The sequence below is a fragment of the Gopherus flavomarginatus genome, chromosome 3 (assembly GCF_025201925.1).
Source record: "Gopherus flavomarginatus isolate rGopFla2 chromosome 3, rGopFla2.mat.asm, whole genome shotgun sequence".
NCBI lineage: Eukaryota > Metazoa > Chordata > Testudines > Testudinidae > Gopherus > Gopherus flavomarginatus.
Window position 1 is genome coordinate 75999360 of NC_066619.1, and position 18201 is coordinate 76017560.

At 37.4% G+C, this 18201-nt stretch overlaps 1 protein-coding gene across 3 annotated transcripts in view; it reads left to right on the forward strand.

The window, feature by feature from the left end:
• The window catches only part of DMXL1 (Dmx like 1), a 155269-nt gene that overhangs the window by 65173 nt on the left and 71895 nt on the right, over positions 1 to 18201 (forward strand). For all 3 annotated transcript variants that reach the window (XM_050945532.1, XM_050945533.1, XM_050945534.1), the window contains 10 exons: positions 1139 to 1377; positions 1484 to 2168; positions 2841 to 2962; positions 3715 to 3804; positions 4128 to 4230; positions 6653 to 6769; positions 8805 to 9032; positions 9980 to 11680; positions 12779 to 12889; positions 14808 to 14977. In XM_050945532.1, the coding sequence (XP_050801489.1) occupies positions 1139 to 1377; positions 1484 to 2168; positions 2841 to 2962; positions 3715 to 3804; positions 4128 to 4230; positions 6653 to 6769; positions 8805 to 9032; positions 9980 to 11680; positions 12779 to 12889; positions 14808 to 14977 (3566 nt within the window). The remainder of the gene's footprint in view (positions 1 to 1138; positions 1378 to 1483; positions 2169 to 2840; positions 2963 to 3714; positions 3805 to 4127; positions 4231 to 6652; positions 6770 to 8804; positions 9033 to 9979; positions 11681 to 12778; positions 12890 to 14807; positions 14978 to 18201) is intronic.

Genomic DNA, 18201 nt, shown 5'->3' on the forward strand with positions numbered 1-18201 from the left:
CGCTTTTGTGATGCAAAAGTCACTTCACCACAAACATAGCAGAAGTTATCTGCACTGTTCACACAAGTACGAGGCATCTCTGCTCACTTTGGCTAAACGGAAATGTGTCCCTTTGCAAAATCAAACACTGACAAAGAAGAGAGCAGGACACTGTATGATTTCTAGAGCTGATATAGGGCAATTTGTTTGGCAGAGTGCTGTAAGCTTCGTTATGATTGCATCGTTCATGACTTCTAGGAATAACATGATGCAATTCATATCATGTATGACGCAATACCAGCTTCAGATTGCATCATTCATTGTTTTGCCTAAAAAGCAAGTACTGTCCAAACCCAGTCATAGATTTATTCATAGATCCAGTCAAAGATGTATTTTAGTCATTTCTGGTTTAAATTGAGATCCCTTCCCTTTATAACTCACTTATCCTCCGCCATTCCCAAGTCAAGGGTCGTATATACTGACCCAATAGCATATCTTGAAAACTAGAGCCAATCAACAATTTTAAGCATCATTTTCGTTCTCAGTGACCCAAAATTAGTAAAGTTGGACTACATTTATTTCAGAAGCATTTTGGCTGTAGAGCAGTGTTATCTGTGTTCATAATTTGGTAACTTTTATTTAAATGGCAAGTTTTGGGGATACATGAAGCCAGTTGGAAGGAATATGATGCATTTATTCCTGAATGCCTCTGAATTTCCAGATTCTGGATTTAAAAAAATTTCATCTTCTGTACTTTCATGAATAATCTAATACAACTTGTTTTTTAAAATGCTATCAGTGAGTTTTGGTCAGCTTAATTCCATTTGGTATAATTACCAATCCATGTTTAATCGTACATTTTTTGGTAGATGTATAAGAAGGTGTTGTAAAATAGCTTGATGTACATAATATAACTTACTACACATTTCTCAGTCAGATACAGAAATATATTCAATTCTGTAGCATTAACTTGGTTTAGAGATTACATCATTATCCTTTCAATTTGTTTAAATCCATGTTTGTATGAATGGTTTAGAAGAGGCTTAAAAGGAAGTTTTGAATAACCAAGCAATCTTGCCTATACAATTTTTAAATTTCCAAATGTAGCTTTCCTTCATGGGTTTCTTTACTTTACTTTATATGTGTGTTCTTCTGCCAGAAGCTGCTGATAGTGGAGAAGAGCAGAAAGGAAATCAAGAGAAGAAAGAAACTATTCCAAATTCTGGCTTTGTTCCTTTATCTTCTGCTATTATTGATCATGAGATTGAAATACTATTGTCTGAGTGGAGCAAAAATGCTGACATGCTATTCAGTATTCATCCCATGGATGGTTCGTTGCTGGTATGGCATGTGGACTGGCTAGATGAATATCAGCCTGGTATGTTTCGCCAGGTGCAGGTATTATGGCTTTTTGTGGATTCACATATATATTTATTATTCAATGAGTACATTCATATCCTCTTTATTTGTTCTAATACATATTATTTTACCCCTTTAACTCTAGGTATCTTTTGTTTCAAGAATTCCAGTAGCATTTCCAACAGGTGATGCAAATTCTCTTTGCAGAAGTATAGTGATGTATGCCTGCACCAAGAACGTTGACCTCGCTATTCAACAAGGCAAACAGAAGCCCCTTGGCCTTACACGTTCCTCATCTATGCTTATCTCTTCTGCCCACAATAAATCAACTAACAGTTTAAAATTAAGTATCTTCACCCCCAATGTTATGATGATTTCAAAACATGAAGATGGATCTTTAAACCAGTGGCTAGTTAGTTTTGCAGAGGAATCTGCTTTTTCTACTGTGCTCAGTATTTCACATAAATCTCGATATTGTGGTCACCGTTTTCATCTTAATGACTTGGCTTGTCATTCAGTTTTACCTTTGCTGCTGACAACTTCTCATCATAATGCTTTGAGATCACCAGATGTTGACAGCACAAAACAGACAAATGATACTTCAAATTCTGGAGAGTCGCCTTTAAGATCTCAGAATAGAGACACTACAAGTGTAACGTCCCAGGATCCCAATGCAGTTTATAGTGAGCTTATTCTTTGGCGAGTTGATCCAGTTGGTCCATTATCCTTTTCTGGAGGAGTTTCTGAACTTGCACGAATTAATTCTCTCCATGTTTCAGCTTTTTCTAATGTGGCGTGGCTGCCTACACTTATACCCAGTTACTGTCTTGGTAAGTTTTCTGAATTAATTAGAATACTTAAAATCTTCAGTTGTTAAAACAACTAGAATAGAAAAAAATGCTGCTAGTAGTATAGATAATCTAAATATGCTGAATGATGGAACTTTTAAATTATCTCTGGTTCGTTTCCAAAGTGTGGATTTTCTGAAAGGTAACATAGACTAAAATTTAAGAAGAATGTCCCCTTAATTTTGGTAGCCTTAAAAAATGCCACTGGATATTTTCTGCCCTCCTATTTATAAGGCACTATAGATATGTTTTACAAATTCAGGAGAAGGTCACTGCCCTTCATTTTAAAATCTTAGGTCTAAATAATGAATTTTTTTTAAAAATGTTAATGTTAGTGGGTTGTTGTTGAAAAATATTAATACAGACAAGGAGAGTACTATTCTTGAGGGTAGTGTCTCCTTCAATAGGCAGATTGGAGTCTAGTTTCCTTTTGGTGAAGTTCAGTATTAAATCTTCATATTTCTTGAATATGAACATGTTTATTAATAAATATCTAAATACAAATTAGATCAATGAGAAGTAAGTTCTGCTTTCTTCTGTTTTGTTTAAGTCTTCAATAATAAATTATTGTAATTTGCTTCTTGCCAAAAATAGGGAAGGAGCTAGTATGTATTCACTTAAATATTGAACTGATTGTTCATAAATACTTTTCAGGTGCATACTGCAATTCTCCAAGTGCTTGCTTTGTGGCAAGTGATGGACAGTATCTGAGATTATATCAGGCTGTAATAGATGCTAAAAAGCTTTTGTGTGAGCTATCCAATCCTGAAATTTCTGTAAGTAAAAACTTAACTTCACTTAAACATGTAACTTACATCATCATTATAACTAATAAATTGGTTTGTCAGACTTGGTAACTGAAGAACACTAAGAACTCTGCAAAATATATCTCTGTTGTAAAGTCCATCTGCAAGTATAATAGAATCTTACAACATTGCAGCCATACTCCATTGTGATATCAGATCTCCGAAGCTCAGCATTGTTGAGCCAAGTCACTACTATTTGGCTGGAAAATCTCCAAGAAACACCTAATGCTGTAAGAAGTAGTTTTGATGATTCAATAAGTGGCATTTTCCTCTGAGTCAGTACTGAACTGGTGTGTCAGCCTAGTGCAAGGAGGCATCTTTCATGTGAGGCCTTTAAAGATTCTGTGGCACTTCATTGTTAACATTCTTAACTCCTATTGTGGCCTCACGGAACTGCTTTGCTTAAATTCCCATAACATTGTAAATTAGATATAATCTTAATTGTTGGAACAGAATTAAAACGAAGTGCCTAGCAGTATGAGTTCTGTAAAAGTTCTGAGTTTCTGGAGACTTCCATAGAATGTAAACAAATCTCTTTGGCTTTAATAAATGTTACTTTATTAAACTGAACTTCGTTCAACCCTGACTTTGAATAAGCGAACCACAAATAAATAACACTATGCCAAAATGAAAATGTCAGACACCAGGTAATATTTTAATCAACTTTAGTAGTTGAGCTAAAAAAATACTTCAATATTGCTTGTATTACTGTATTTTTACAGAAATATGTTGGTGAAGTTTTTAACATCATAAGTCAACAGTCTACTGCAAGGCCAGGATGCATTGTAGAGTTGGATGCTATTACAGAGCTTGTAAGTAAGAGATTTTTTCTGCGCACATTTTATGGTGGTGAAGAACATTCATTTACTTGATTTTAAAAAGGCATTAAAATTGAGCATTACATCTGTAACTTTCCATATTCACTGATGATGAAACCAGTACTGTTTGAAATGTACAAACTACCCCCAACTACCTGACCTTTGCCCATATGCAGAGAGCATTATAGGTATCGCAGATACATTTTATTCAAAATTCATTATTTTGCTTGGTCCTGTCAATTTTTTAATGATATCAGCTTAGAAATAAGAGATTCCATGTCTCCCTTCATTTATTTACTGTTTGTCTTTTGATTTAGCATGGCAGCAAAACACAGTTACTTCATGTTTTTCAAGAAGACTTCATTTTGAATAACAATGAGGAGAAAATACCTGTAAAGAACAACTGTTTATCAGACTCTGGTAAAGCAGTATTAACTGTTTAATTCAGTAAGACCGTGAAGCATGTATCAAAGGGTTATTGATTTGTTTGGATATAATGACTTTTTGCACTTCAGTTATATTTTGAGGCCAAAGATCTGCTTGATTTCATTGGAATATAAGTTCGAATGAATGGAACAAAATTACAAATAGAACACAAAGTACTAAGGGTTTAAGGCAGGGTAGGCAACCTCTGGCATGCGTACCAAAGGCGGCCCGTGATCTGATTTTCAGTGGCACTCACACTGCCCAGGTCCTGGCCATCAGTCAGGGCGGCTCTGTGTTGTATTTTAATTTTAAATGAAGCTTCTTAAACATTTACTTTACATACAACAATAGTTTAGTTATATATTATAGACATCTAGAAAGAGACCTTCTAAAAACATTAAAATGTATTACTGGCATGTGAAACCTTAAATTAGAGTGAATAAATGAATACTCGGCACACCACTCCTGAAAGGTTGGCAACTCCTGGTCTAAGGCAAGGAAGCATTTTACCAAAAGGTACCCTTTGTATACTGTAGGAAATGTTGTATAAGACTGATGACTTTTAGTACAGAGTGAGGCACTTATTGAAAACAATAATCTTTTGTACAGTAGGCCCTCTTTCAGGTCCTAGGAGATGCAGGATGTGTAGCTTCCCATACTGTTTTGTGGTATTATGAAAGGCAAATAGATAGCTGAGTCCCATGTTTAATGTTAAGGTAGGGAAATGGTGCCAGAGGATACTAGGAAGTGGAGTGGCTATAAGTCTTTCCAACACTCCTTTCTGATGAGCAATCAATTCTTACAACCAGCTAAACCCTTCCTTTGGACACAGGGTTCTAAAAAAAGTCTGACAGCTTCCTTTTTTAACTTGTATCTAATATACATATTAGATACAAGTAATTGAATACCGCTCCACTGCATGCCCACAGAAATAAGACCGAAAGGGCTAAGGTGTAAGATATGGTATGTCTGCAGACTACTGGCTTTACTACAGCAAAAGTAAATTGTAAACTAGATGTAAATAATTTGTATAAAATTTAATCTGCCATTCTTTTCTAGTGCCTCAGAAATCAGTGACTGTTCCTACATTTGACACCTCTTCATCCATAATATTTGATTAAAAACTGAGCATACAGTTGTATCGTTCACGATGCTTTCAACCTGAAAAATGAAAATATAATGCTGCTCATTAGCACTTTGTATGCTACAGTATAAAATAAAAGCTGCTGTTGCATAGATTTAAGATTTTAAATATAACTGGTGGTGGTCTTCCCTTGAATTTGTTGTATTGTCTCAGTGATAGTATTTTCATTTAACTTTTCAGTAACAGGTTCAGAGGGGGAACAAAAAAAAAACCCAACCAAATAAACAGAAGAAACATTTTCTGTATAAGATGCTCACTACTTGGAATCTTTATACTCTTTTAATTGTAAAGGCACTAGTGCAGTGGTCCCCAACGCAGTGCCCGCGGGTGCCATGGCGCCCGCCGGGGCATTTATGTGCACCCACCTAGTGCCCAACAGGGGAGAGAAGCCACAGCCCCGCACCTGCTGGGGACAGAGAACTCTGGGGCTGCAGGCTGCGGGTCCCAGTGTTCTCTGTCCCTGGGAGGCGCAGGGCTGCAGCTTCTCTCCAGCTTCTCTGGGGCTGTAGGCGCCGGAGTTCTTGGTCCCTGGCAGGCGCGGGGCCTTGGCGTAAGCCAAAGAGAAGTCAAGGCCCCACGCCTGCCAGGGGCAGAGTACTTCGGGCCTGCGGGCGCCGGTGTTCTCTGTCCCGGGCAGACACGGGGCTGCGGCTTCTCTCCAGCTTCTCCTGGGCTGCAGGCTGTGGCACCAGTGTTCTTGGTCCCTGGCAGGTGCGGGGCTGCGGTTTAAGCCGGAGAGAAACTGCGCCCGTGCACCTGCCAGAGACAGAGAGCTCCAGGGCTGCAGGCTTCATTCCATGTTAAAATAAGAATAATAAATATATTTGGACCAGCAGTTACACAATGTTTGACTTTTTAAAAATAAATAAGATGAAAACTGTTTGATATTTATTTTGTAAAAACTCCTTAATTTTCTTACAGGTAGATAAAAAAGAGCAAATTCACATGGTAAGGTGAAAAAGTAATTGCCGAATAATTTAATTTAATACCTTTTACATGTTAAATTACCTTTTTTATCTTATGGATTCTTATATTATGTATATTAAATATGATGTTTTTGTATTATTTAATGTACAAATACAAAATAAGCCTTGAAAAATTGTTGGTGCCCGCCACACTCTTCTGAAAACATGAATGTGCTACTGGCCACAAAAAGGTTGGGGACCACTGCACTAGTGCCTATAGTTATATAGTGGGAGAGGGAAAAATATTAGCTAACTATTGCTATGCTAGATGTTGCACTAAAAAATTTGTTACTTTAAATTTCAACAGGAAACCTGCAAAATGGATTCTCTGAAAAATTTTACTTAATAGTAATTGAATACACTCAAAACCGCTCATTATTACACATGTGGAACTTACACTTGAAGTCCATTCCAGTTTCAGTGGGTAAGTCCTTTTGTTGTGATGTAAAAATATTGTTAAACATCAATTATTTGTAACTGTCTGATACTTCTATTTTTAACTGTACTTGCTGTTCAGATATTTAAGAAGCTACTGTCTAAAAAGCAATCAGCAGTTGCTACACTGAAGGCTACTTTTGGGTTTCCATCACAACTTATTCTTTCTTGCTCTATAGTCTCTCATTTTCTTTTTGCTCTGGAGCTTTTTATGCTTAGTCTTAGCCCAAACTGTTTGGTGTTTGTTAGAGAAAAATCTATCCAGCTGTTTTAAGTTGTTAGTGATGGAGATTCAGGCTACTTCTGCTCCTCAGTTCAGAAAGGGTAGAACAAAATTTCTTCAGATTTTCTATGTCTTTAGTTCTCAATCATTAATGGTAGACTGCATTAATACTGAAGGCTTAAAAATAAGTTTTAAGTGAATTAGAATGCACTGCTGAGTTGCACAGTTGCCAACTTTCACGTGGTAAATAATCACAGCGACTTTTACAGTAAGCCAAAAATCAAGCGAATTCCATTTCAAAACAAGGCCAAAACAACCCAGTCCCTATGAACTCCAACACTCTGACTAGATCGCCCCCAGCGTGCAGTCTGGGACTTTGATGGGCCTGCTGTGCACCCCTGACTCTCTCCACCTCCTTGCCCCTGCTTGCCGGAGCCGATCAAAAAAAAAAAAAAAGGGCGGGTGGGGGAGGGGCATCAAGCTACTACAAACCCAACAAGCTACAAGCCGAAAACTAGCCAACAAGCAACTCACAAGCCAATTAAGCCAAAGCAAGCCCAGTTTCTGTTTTGTTCTCTCTTTTCGCCCCCACCCCCACCCCAATGGATTTGGCATGTCTGGCTTGGTGTCTGTTACCACTTAAGGAAATAAAGAACATCATTCATGCAACTTTAAAGTTACAAATTCTAAAATGTTCATAGTAAACTAGTGCCATTTTGTGCGTGTGTGTTTATACATATATATTTATATAATATTAAAAAAAGTTGTGGTGTGCATTTAACACTCTATCTGAAAATACATGTAGAATTAACTTATTGTGAGAAAACTAATGTACACATGTCCTCTTTGACAGATTTAATTTCTTTTGGATCAGTATAGTTTCATTGCTTTATATTATACAGGCTTTGAAGCTTGCCGTTCCAACCTGTTCAGAAATTTGAGAGGGACTTGACAAGTAGGACTTGTTGCTTGTCCAGTAAGGGTTGATCCATCCCTACTCTGCAAATCCATCCCTACCCTACCAGTCTTTATGCATATGTTCAATATGATCATTTCTGAAAGATGGGGAAAAGTATTCACTCAGTTTTTGAGCCATACCTCGATTATTTTTAATATCCTTCCCATTGCACTGCATAGCAGCCTAATCTCATCCTTGTTTGTTCTTTTTATTTATATAACTACCAAAATATTTTCCTCTTATTTTTTTTAATTTTCTTGGCAAGAGCTTATTCAGCTTGACTTTTAGCAATTGTCTTTATTCCTGTATTTTCTATCCTCCAAGATACAGCTTTCTTTGCAAATCAATCCCTTTTTTCTTTTCCTATATGTTCTCTGATTATTCCTAATAATCTTTCCGAAGTGGTAATTCATCCAGCCATGTCTCTTCCTACAATTCCCCTCCCTCCCTGCTTACTTGGGATGCAAATTGCAAATAGTTTTTGTATGGTTGATTTGACAAAATTCCAAGCCTGCTCCACATTTAAGTCCTTGAGCTGTTCGGTCGAGTTGACTTCTTCAACTAATTCCCTTAATTTCCCAAAGACTTCCCTTTTGAAATAAAAAACCAAAGTTGGTGACCTGTTTTTGATTACCTGCCATTACATTTAAACTGAATCAACTCATGATCACTCAATCAAAGGTTATGTCCTACAACCAGCTGTTTTATGATGTCCTCACTTCTTACCAAAATCGGGTTTAAAATTGTATTCCCTCTTGTTGGTTCAGTGACAGCTGTGTTTTTCATAAAACAATTGTCATATGTTATGATAACTTTCACTTAACAATGCAAACCTTGTTTTAGATGAAAAAATAGACTCAAATATAGATGAAGCAGTGTCACATCATGAAGAGCTATATTCTTCCTCTCTGGATCCAGAGAAGATCCAGTCTCCCTTCACGCAAAAATATCGAGCCTGTAGAGCAAACCTTCAAAGTACCAGTCGTCTGACTCTGTCTTCGGAAATGGTTTATAGTCAAGAGTTGAATTTACCAGAAGGAGTGGAAATAATAAGTGTTAAACCATCAGCAGGTCTGTAATGTTAAAAGAAATAAAGAACTAGTAAATATCTTAGTATACTGTATTTTTTGAGTTTCCTGGGTTAGTAGATTTTTTAAAACAATAACAAATTAACAAATACCTAGTGAACTCAAGAATACGTGGAAACAAGATTTGAAAGGAATACTAAAATACGTCGTCCTTTAAAATTTTGTTTTTTACTCCTGGGGCCCAAATGCTGCAACAGAGCTCCTGCCGAAGCTAGTCAGTGAAAAATGTTGCTCTAGACCAAGAAGTCCTGTAAGTAAAAGGCAGTATGCAGTCCTGAGTAGTGAAATGTGGTTTGTCTGGAAAATTGACTTTATTTTTTAATATAATGTTAAGTCCATCAACATACATCTCCTATGAAGACTACTTAGAATATTCAGACCCTTTATTGGGAGCATATGTTTTGAGCTAGCTAGCATATAGTACCTGGATTGCAATGTGAAGTGCATCCACTTCATAATTGTGTGACTTCACATACGTGGATTCTGAAAATACACCAGCGTGAAAGCTCCAGTTATGTTTAAAGATTCAGCAGCTGCAGCATGTCTGAGCTTCTCTGGTGACCATTGGGGAAGAGGGATATGGATCCATGTGTATATACATGGACAGAGAAATCCATTTTTAATTAAAGGGCTATAAATCCATGTCATGGCTTGTCGCTAATACACAATTTATTTTGGAGCTTATAATTCAAATGATCCATATTTTGTGTCATCAGGTTCCAACACTGATTATCCATGTTGTCGATATTAAAATTTTGCTTTTATTGCTTAACATATCTGGAGCCACAAGTTACTGTTTATATATAATCCTTCTTTCCTTCCATTTATATTGGATTGAGTTTTTAAAATTTCAGAGATGTGAAAAAAAATTAAAATTTAACTGGGTCTGTTTCCATAGGTTGTTTGTTTTTTGTTCTGTTTCAATTTTAGGACACCTGAGTTCCTCTTCCGTATATCCAGTTTGTCACGCCCCTTATCTACTGGCAACTTCTTGCTCAGATGGAAAAGTTAGGTTCTGGAGATGCAGAGTGAATCCTGAGGCAGTGATTTCTTCTATGCCAGAATATACCGTAAATAGTAATGTTACATATATATGGGAAGAATGGCCACTACTTGTTGAGGATGGACTTCTTAGTAGTAGTACTGTGAATGTTCCAGGCAGGCCAATAGAAGTTAGTTGTGCACATACAAATAGATTAGCTGTAGCATACAAGCAGATGACATCTAAAAATAGTCGATGTTCTCAAGATTTCATGATGCATGTTAGTATTTTTGAATGTGAATCTACAGGAGGATCATGTTGGATTCTGGAACAGACTCTTCATTTAGATGAAATAAGCATAATGTTGGACTCTGCCATTAGTATTGACAGTAATTTAATGGCATACAATAAACAAGAAGTTTATTTATCTAATAATGAGAGGATTTTGCCCAGCACAAAGCACTTGGTTCACTTAGACTGGATGTCTAAGGAAGATGGATCACATATCCTAACAGTAGGAATTGGATCAAAGCTTTATATGTTTGGCCAGCTGGTTGGGAATATGCATGACCAAAGTAGTAAGGAGATGTCTGCATTGCCACTGTGGGAAAATGCGAAAGTTACATCTTTTTGTAGGTTTGTACTGCTACGGTGTGTGGACTTAGTTTCTTCAGTAGAAGGATCACCTCCTTTGCCAGTTTCTTTATCTTGGGTACGTGATGGCATCCTTGTAGTTGGGATGGATTGTGAAATGCATGTTTATTCTCAGTGGCAATCCCCTTCAAAACAAGAGTCAGTTATGAGTGATTCTTACAGTGGAAGTACACCATCTATCACTAGCTTAATGAAACAAAGCCAGTCGGCTGGTTCTGGCCTGCATCCACCAAAACGAACCTTAACCAGATCCATGACAAGTCTTGCACAGAAACTTAGTGGAAAGAGAACTGCATTTGATCTGTCTGTGGAAATGGAAGATTCTGGTCTTTTTGAAGCAGCTCATGCATTATGTCCAACTTTACCACAGTACCACCCTTTCCAGCTTCTAGAGCTTATGGACCTTGGTAAAGTACGTAGAGCAAAAGCCATCCTGTCTCATTTGGTGAAATGCATTGCTGGGGAAGTTGTTGCTATAAATGAATCTGAACCTAATCATGATCGGCGACTTAGATCTCTCACAATTAGTGCTAGTGGAAGCACTGCAAGAGACCCCAAGACATTCAACAAAACTGAGAATACAGACTATACAGAAATAGACTCTGTTCCACCACTTCCTCTGTATGCATTGCTTGCTGCAGATGATGACTGCTCACATTTTTGTTTAGAGAAATCCAACAATCAAAATAACTTAAATAAACAAAATGGTTTACCAGATGAAAATTATGAAGATCTTTTTCAAAACTCCAGCCTAAATACAGATGATCTTACCGTGTTTGAAGCAGATGAAGATAATACAAAGCCAAAGATTATTGATCTTTCTCAGTACAGCCCAACTTACTTTGGACCAGAGCATGCCCAAGTTCTTTCTCGTCACTTGCTGCATTCTAGCTTACCAGGTCTCACCAGGATGGAGCAAATGTCATTGATGGCCTTGGCAGATACAATTGCTACTACCAGTACTGATATTGGAGAAAGCAGAGACAGAAATCAGGGTAAGCTATATATTTGAAGTGGTAGGCAATACTCTTGTAATTCACAAGCCTTTTTGTGAGGATTTTTGTCGTCTTGCAAATGTCTTTCCAGATAAGTGTATTAAATATTCATTTGTACTAGTACGATGGTCCCTTCTGACCTTAAAGTCTATGATTCTATGTACTATGGAACAAGATTTTACCATCTACTGTTTAAGTAAACGGTCCTTTTTTTAAAATTGCAAACTTCATAACACTTATTACAGAAATTAAGTTATGAACTTCAGAAGTATTTTCATTTGTCATTGTTGACTGATATAATCATGAACTATGTGTGTTCACTGTGAAGGGCCCAAGACTGAGACTTGCTTTGCCCTTGGTCAGAAATAACCCAAACATGACCTTCCCATGCTGGGAAAAGGGGGAAAAATTAACAGGCTTTTTGGGAAGGTTTGAGGGTATGTTCCTGGGGCACTAAGTTTATTTTGCAGCTTTAATGTAATGACTAGCTGAATTAATTCATTATTTGCATGGGTGTTTTTTGTGGGTTAGGTAGGGATGAGATGGGTATTGGTTTACTGTTGGGTGGCTGTAGTTAAATTATAAATCCAGTTGTTAGGATCCAAAGAGCTTTTTGTGTGGTTGCTATTGTTTAAATCTAAAGAAACAATCAGAAGCATTTCTTCCTGAGAATTTTACTCTATCATATGAATGCACTTCCTTTTCTCAACCAAGCTCTTTCCCTTTATCCAACATAATAGTTGTGTAATACTTTGATACAATAAGCAGCATATTGTTTTTAGTCACTGATTGAAAGAATAGGGAAAGTATGATTTTTCTTAGAGTTCTAAATTGCTCTGAAAAGCATAACTTGCTTAGGGCATGCATCCTTCTTTGTCACTAGATTGCCTTTGTTTCTTTATGTCACTAGTATCTTAGTTTGGGGTTTGAGTTGAATAAATCACTGAATTCATGAGCTCTTTTTTTAAATGTGACATCATAGATAGTGGTCTAGCAAAGGGAAATCAGAGAGGTATTTTTAGTCATTTTTCCATTTTTTCAAGTTCCTTTCATATGTATTTTCTTTCAGTGAAAATATGACTCAATTTTTATTTATAGGTGGAGAAACGCTTGATGAATGTGGCTTAAAATTCCTTCTGGCTGTTCAGCTTCACACATTTCTGACAACCTCACTTCCTCCTGTCTATCGCGCCCAGCTGCTTCATCAAGGTAACTACAGATTGGTTTTTGGTTTTTTTGTTTTGTTTGGTGGGGGGGGGGGACATCAATAACTCAGGATTGTCATTGGTGCTACCTCCTTGAAAATTGCCACTTTGCAAGGGTGCTGAACTTTTTAATAAAACAAAAACAAATGTTTGGCTTTGTACTTAAAGTAAAATATTCCTGTCAGTGATAAAGAGGCAAGACGTATTTGCTAAGCACTGGCCAAATGCAAAGGCTTTTTTTTTTTAAATGTCTTCAACAGCCTTGGTTTAGGTTCTACCTCTTGATGAGCTCTGTAAAACAAACTAAGATTGAACGTAATTTCTGTTTTTCAGTAATGTTTGGGTTAATGAGTTATTCATCTGTAAACTTCCTGGTTGAGCACAGCTCAAAGCTGTATACAGATATGGCTGATCCAGTAGCTTAACATGCTGAAGATTACCTGTAACTTAAAAATAACAATACTGATTTTTTCTTAATGTGATGTAAGTTTGTAGGTCCTGATGATACTTAAAAGAAAATAAGCAAATTCAGAAGTAAACTTACACAATAGATTATTCTGAATGTTGAAATGAAGCAAGATAGTTTTAGAAAGTGCATGCTGAATTGATTGTACAGGCATTAAAACTCACTTTGTTCATACCACACCAGAACATAAGACTTAAAGGAGTACTATATCAGTGGTTCTGAACCAAGAATCTGGGGTCCCCTAGCGGGCCACGAGCAGGTTTCAGGGCATCCACTAAGCAGGACCAGTGTTAGACTTGCCCAGGGCAGTAACCAAAGTCCCACTGCATGGGGCTGAAGTTTGGGGCCTTGAGCAACTTAGCTTTCAGTGAGCCCTGTGGCATGGGGTCCTGGCAATTGCCCAGCTTGCTGCCCCTTAATACAGGCCTTGGCTTTTATATGCAGAAAACCAGTTATTGTGGCACAGGTGGGCTGTGGAGTTTTTATAGCATGTTTGGGGGGCCTCAGAAAGAAAAAGGTTGAGAGCCCCTGTACTATGCCATACTAAATTTTGCTGATGGATCCGTTTGGTGTAGTTCTGTCTTAAAATAAAAATGACACTGTATTTCATGAAAGTGAAAGGGTATTTAGCCATTTCATCAATCCAGATGCTGTAATGATGGAAATATTTGCTTGATACTGCAAATAACTTTTTTTTAAAAAACCAACCGTGAACATATTGTAGCTACAGTCCTTTTCATCTGTAAAATGCTCAATTAGGACAGAATTTTCCATGTTTCCTTTTTGCTTTGGGTAAATAATACTTGGTGCCAAAAGTTTACAAAAGCTTGTTTCCTGAAAGCTGTTTCCAAATTTGACTTCTTATATTGGAAGTTGATGAAATGCTGAGAAGATGAATTTTTCAGAAGAAATAAAACCCCAGAATGTTTACAATTTAGACATTAAAACTTGGCATGATTAAAAAAAAAAAAAAAGAGGAAAGGTGGGGGGAAAAGAAACTTTTCACTGAACATGTCAGTATTGTTAGTTTTCCTTGGAATTTAGCATTTAATCAAAATTAAGCTAAACTTTCTGAATTTTTGGTAAATTTCACTTAATATACAATTTCACATAGGTATGACATCGCCACTAGCTATCTTTAAGGACATTTCTCTGCAGACATTTATGTTTAGTAGTTATTTATTTTTTGGTCATTACATCTATTGACCGTGAATTAGAAATGGCCAGTTTATAAGTGAATAATAAACAGGTTGTCCATATGTAAAACAGTAATGAACTTTCACATATGTGTAACCTAGGAATGCAAGGCCTGCAGTTGTTTTAATGCCTACCAAGTTTCTGGTCTTGTACTTTCACAGTTAAAAATCAGAAACAAAACCTTCTGAACTTGCAGTTTGTTTTTCAGGTTTTGTTGTTACTGAACGAGCACTTTTTTCCTTTGTGGATTATTATATAGGCTTATCTACTCGTCACTTTGCGTGGGCATTTCATTCAGTAGCAGAAGAAGAACTACTGAACATGCTCCCTGCTGTGCAGAAAGGGGATCCGACTTGGTCAGAACTCAGAGCTATGGGTGTTGGATGGTGGGTTCGGAATATCCATAGTTTGCGCAGATGCATAGAAAAGGTAAATATAGTTTACTAAAAATAAATTAGCTTACAGCATGTTACCAGTTATTCATATATCCTAGAATAATTATGCTATCCAGTTTCCATATACAAAAATGGTTGAAGTACGCTAGTGTCCTGTTAAATATTGTTCAGTTACAGGAATGCTATGATTAGAGGGCCTTAAGAGTCAAGAATTTAACAGCAGTGGGATGGAGAATTGTCAGTGCTTCCTGAAGGACGTGAATTTTTTTACCATAGAGAGGGAATGGACGGGGGTTGGCTTCATTTCTTGTCACTTTACTGATTTTACTTGATTCTGTCTTAGTGCTGAGGGTTGGACTTGATGACTTCTCAAGGTCTCTTCCAGCGCTACATTTCTATGATTCTGTGACTTTTAGGCTCATCTTCATCTTGTAGAAATATTTGGTTTTAATTAATTCTGCCCTGTGAGGGAGTGTAAATGTCCTGATGAACTCTGCAAAGTCTCATTATTGAACATTCAGTATTTGGAGTCAACCAGTCAAGTAATTTTTAGCACAAGAGCCTTGCTTGACTTTGGCACACACAATGACTGTTAGGAGATGGAGCCCAGTATGGAAGTGATTTGTCCTTGTGGCAATGACAAAAAGGAACTAAGTTACTTTATATCTGCCATGAGAACATGTATTAATGAGATATGAAGACTCAACTTGCACATTATTTATTATTTTAACAAATGGAGTGTAAATCTGCTTGTATGTTCAGTTATTTAGGAAACATGTTTTTTCTTTCACTTGCATGCCTGTGCATATTATATTCTTGTTTTTTTGTGAGTTTAAGATCTATAGATAGTATGTTCAGGGCACCAGAGTGGTGCAGATATTTTTCTACAGTCTCTGCTTCCTGAGGACTGCAGGTGAAAAATACTAATGAAGTCAGAAGGTAAGTCTGCTATCAGTGAGAAGTCAGATACTCTGCAGGACACTGGAAGCTAGGGGCATAATGGATCCTATGGAACTGTCTAAGAGGAAAATTTGGTTTAGACGCTGGTATCACATTTCCTAACATTCTGTGCCCATAATTTTCGTAATGGCTCCTATACCTTGCAAGCTTTATGTATCAGTGAAATGGAAAATATCGACTCTTAGGTCTAAGCCTACTGTGCTTATTTAACTTTCTGTTTACATTAACTGTAGTGTTCCACACCTATTTCAGGCTGTCTGGAGACTGAGGCAGACAACAGTGCATCAGTTTATATTTGGTTTACCATATGGCTAGATATGAGGCAAGATCCTCAGTTTGTATAGAAGGGCATAGCTTCATTGGAGCCAATGGAGCTATGGTGATTTGCACTAGATGAGGGTCTGGTCCTTGATTATTGATTTAATGAAAGCTTAAATTATGTCACACAAGATGTAGTCACCTAAGAAAATGAATGGCTTTTGTTGCACTATAATCCAGCTTAACTTGACCTGACTGATTTGCTTCAGCACACACTTGAACCCTTTCTACTGCCCTCAAATTTTAGTAAGTGAAACCATTTCCCTCAGAAGCCAATTGAAATTACTTGCATTTAATAGAAAAACTGGTAACTACAACTTTGCATGCATGTCCCCTCCCATCTTTTGAATGATGCTATCTAGTGACTCAGTTTAGCCTGCTTGATCTAGGACAAACTGGTAACCCATATTGAGGGGATTCCGTTAAAATCTATGGAGACCAAACATTATAGTAACAAGGGAAGTTTAGGAGATGCAAACCTCTACTATACAACATGAGCCAAACTTTGAGAGTTTCTAAAATGGACCGTCACAAATCTGCATTTGTACAAGCATATTTTGTGGGATGACTATTGTCCGTCCCTAATGCGGGTTCGGTGAATTTTTTAATTGAGAGAGGAAAATTAAGACCAGACTGACTGAAAATTCAAAACACCACATGGCCGTTTATTAACAGGGAGAAAATCACAACTTGGGCTGGGGAGGAGCACTTTTACCAACTAACAGTACTATTGGAACAAGAAACCTTTACACAACCAGAAGCAATCTATTTACATTCATCAACAAGAAACCAAATAATTCAAAATTAACCGTTCTTTAAAAAGGTAAAACGAATACACCAAATGAAATAAACTGTGTGCACACTAACCAAACACTGCTATCAAATACATCAATCAACTTCAATAGCAGTTATTACAACAACTCAGTTCTTACATACCATATATACACAACTTTACAACAGATAACAATATATGCAATTCTGTACCAAATAAGAGAGGGGAAAAGTGAAGAGGCTAAGCAAAGCACAGAAAGAAAGATTAGAAAGCAAATACCGTATTCCAGGCGCAGCTGATCAGCAGTACAGACACCAGAAGCATACCGAATCCGTAGAAGATAACGTTGAAAAAGCAATAAAACGACACTCCCGAGCCGACTATATCCGGAGGAGACCCCTGGCCGAAGGGTTGATCAGGTCCTTCAGTCAGTACGTGGATACTCCTGCAGATCCTGGCACGAGGCATGGTTTTATTCAAAGGTCCTTTTACACTTGTCAAAATTTGATTGGTCCCTAGCTCCTACGCCCTCCAGGTTCCGAGCTGTTGCCCCCTACGTAGATAGGATTTGCACACGGCACACTAGAAGCTGCACCCAGCACACTAGCATGGTTTTGCACACAACCCTAATCTGACTGTTTGAACTGAACTACGATTGGTCAGATTGGGTCCCTTTGCCCACGGCACGCTGGTGTTATGCACACAGCACTAACCTGACCCCTGGGTTACCAGGCAGAGGAGTGAAAGACTGCACACGACACTAGCCTGACCCCTAGGTGACCAGGAAAAAGAGCGGGAAATGGCACTCTGATGTTGCACACCGCACCACGGTGTTGCACACAGTACCAGTGTGACCTCTAGATGACCGACAATTGGCCATCCAGACACGATGTTGGAAAAAAGACTTTAGTGCTGCGACAACTATGACAGGTGTATTGGAAATTTGGCCCTCCATGATTTACTTGTCCTCTGGGTGGACAAAATTGATGATTTTTAAAAAGAGTTTTTTAATTTAAATTGGATTTTTTTAATTTAAGTTATATGCAGATTTACTTTAAAAAAATAACCCATTTACATTTAAGTTTGAAATTGACAAGCTGTTAAGACCTGAATTTAGCTGTTTGTTTTTTTAAAAAAAGTAAATTAAAGACAAGATATAATATTTAGTACATATTTGCCAGCTAGTTTTAAAGAAAGTCAGACCACTT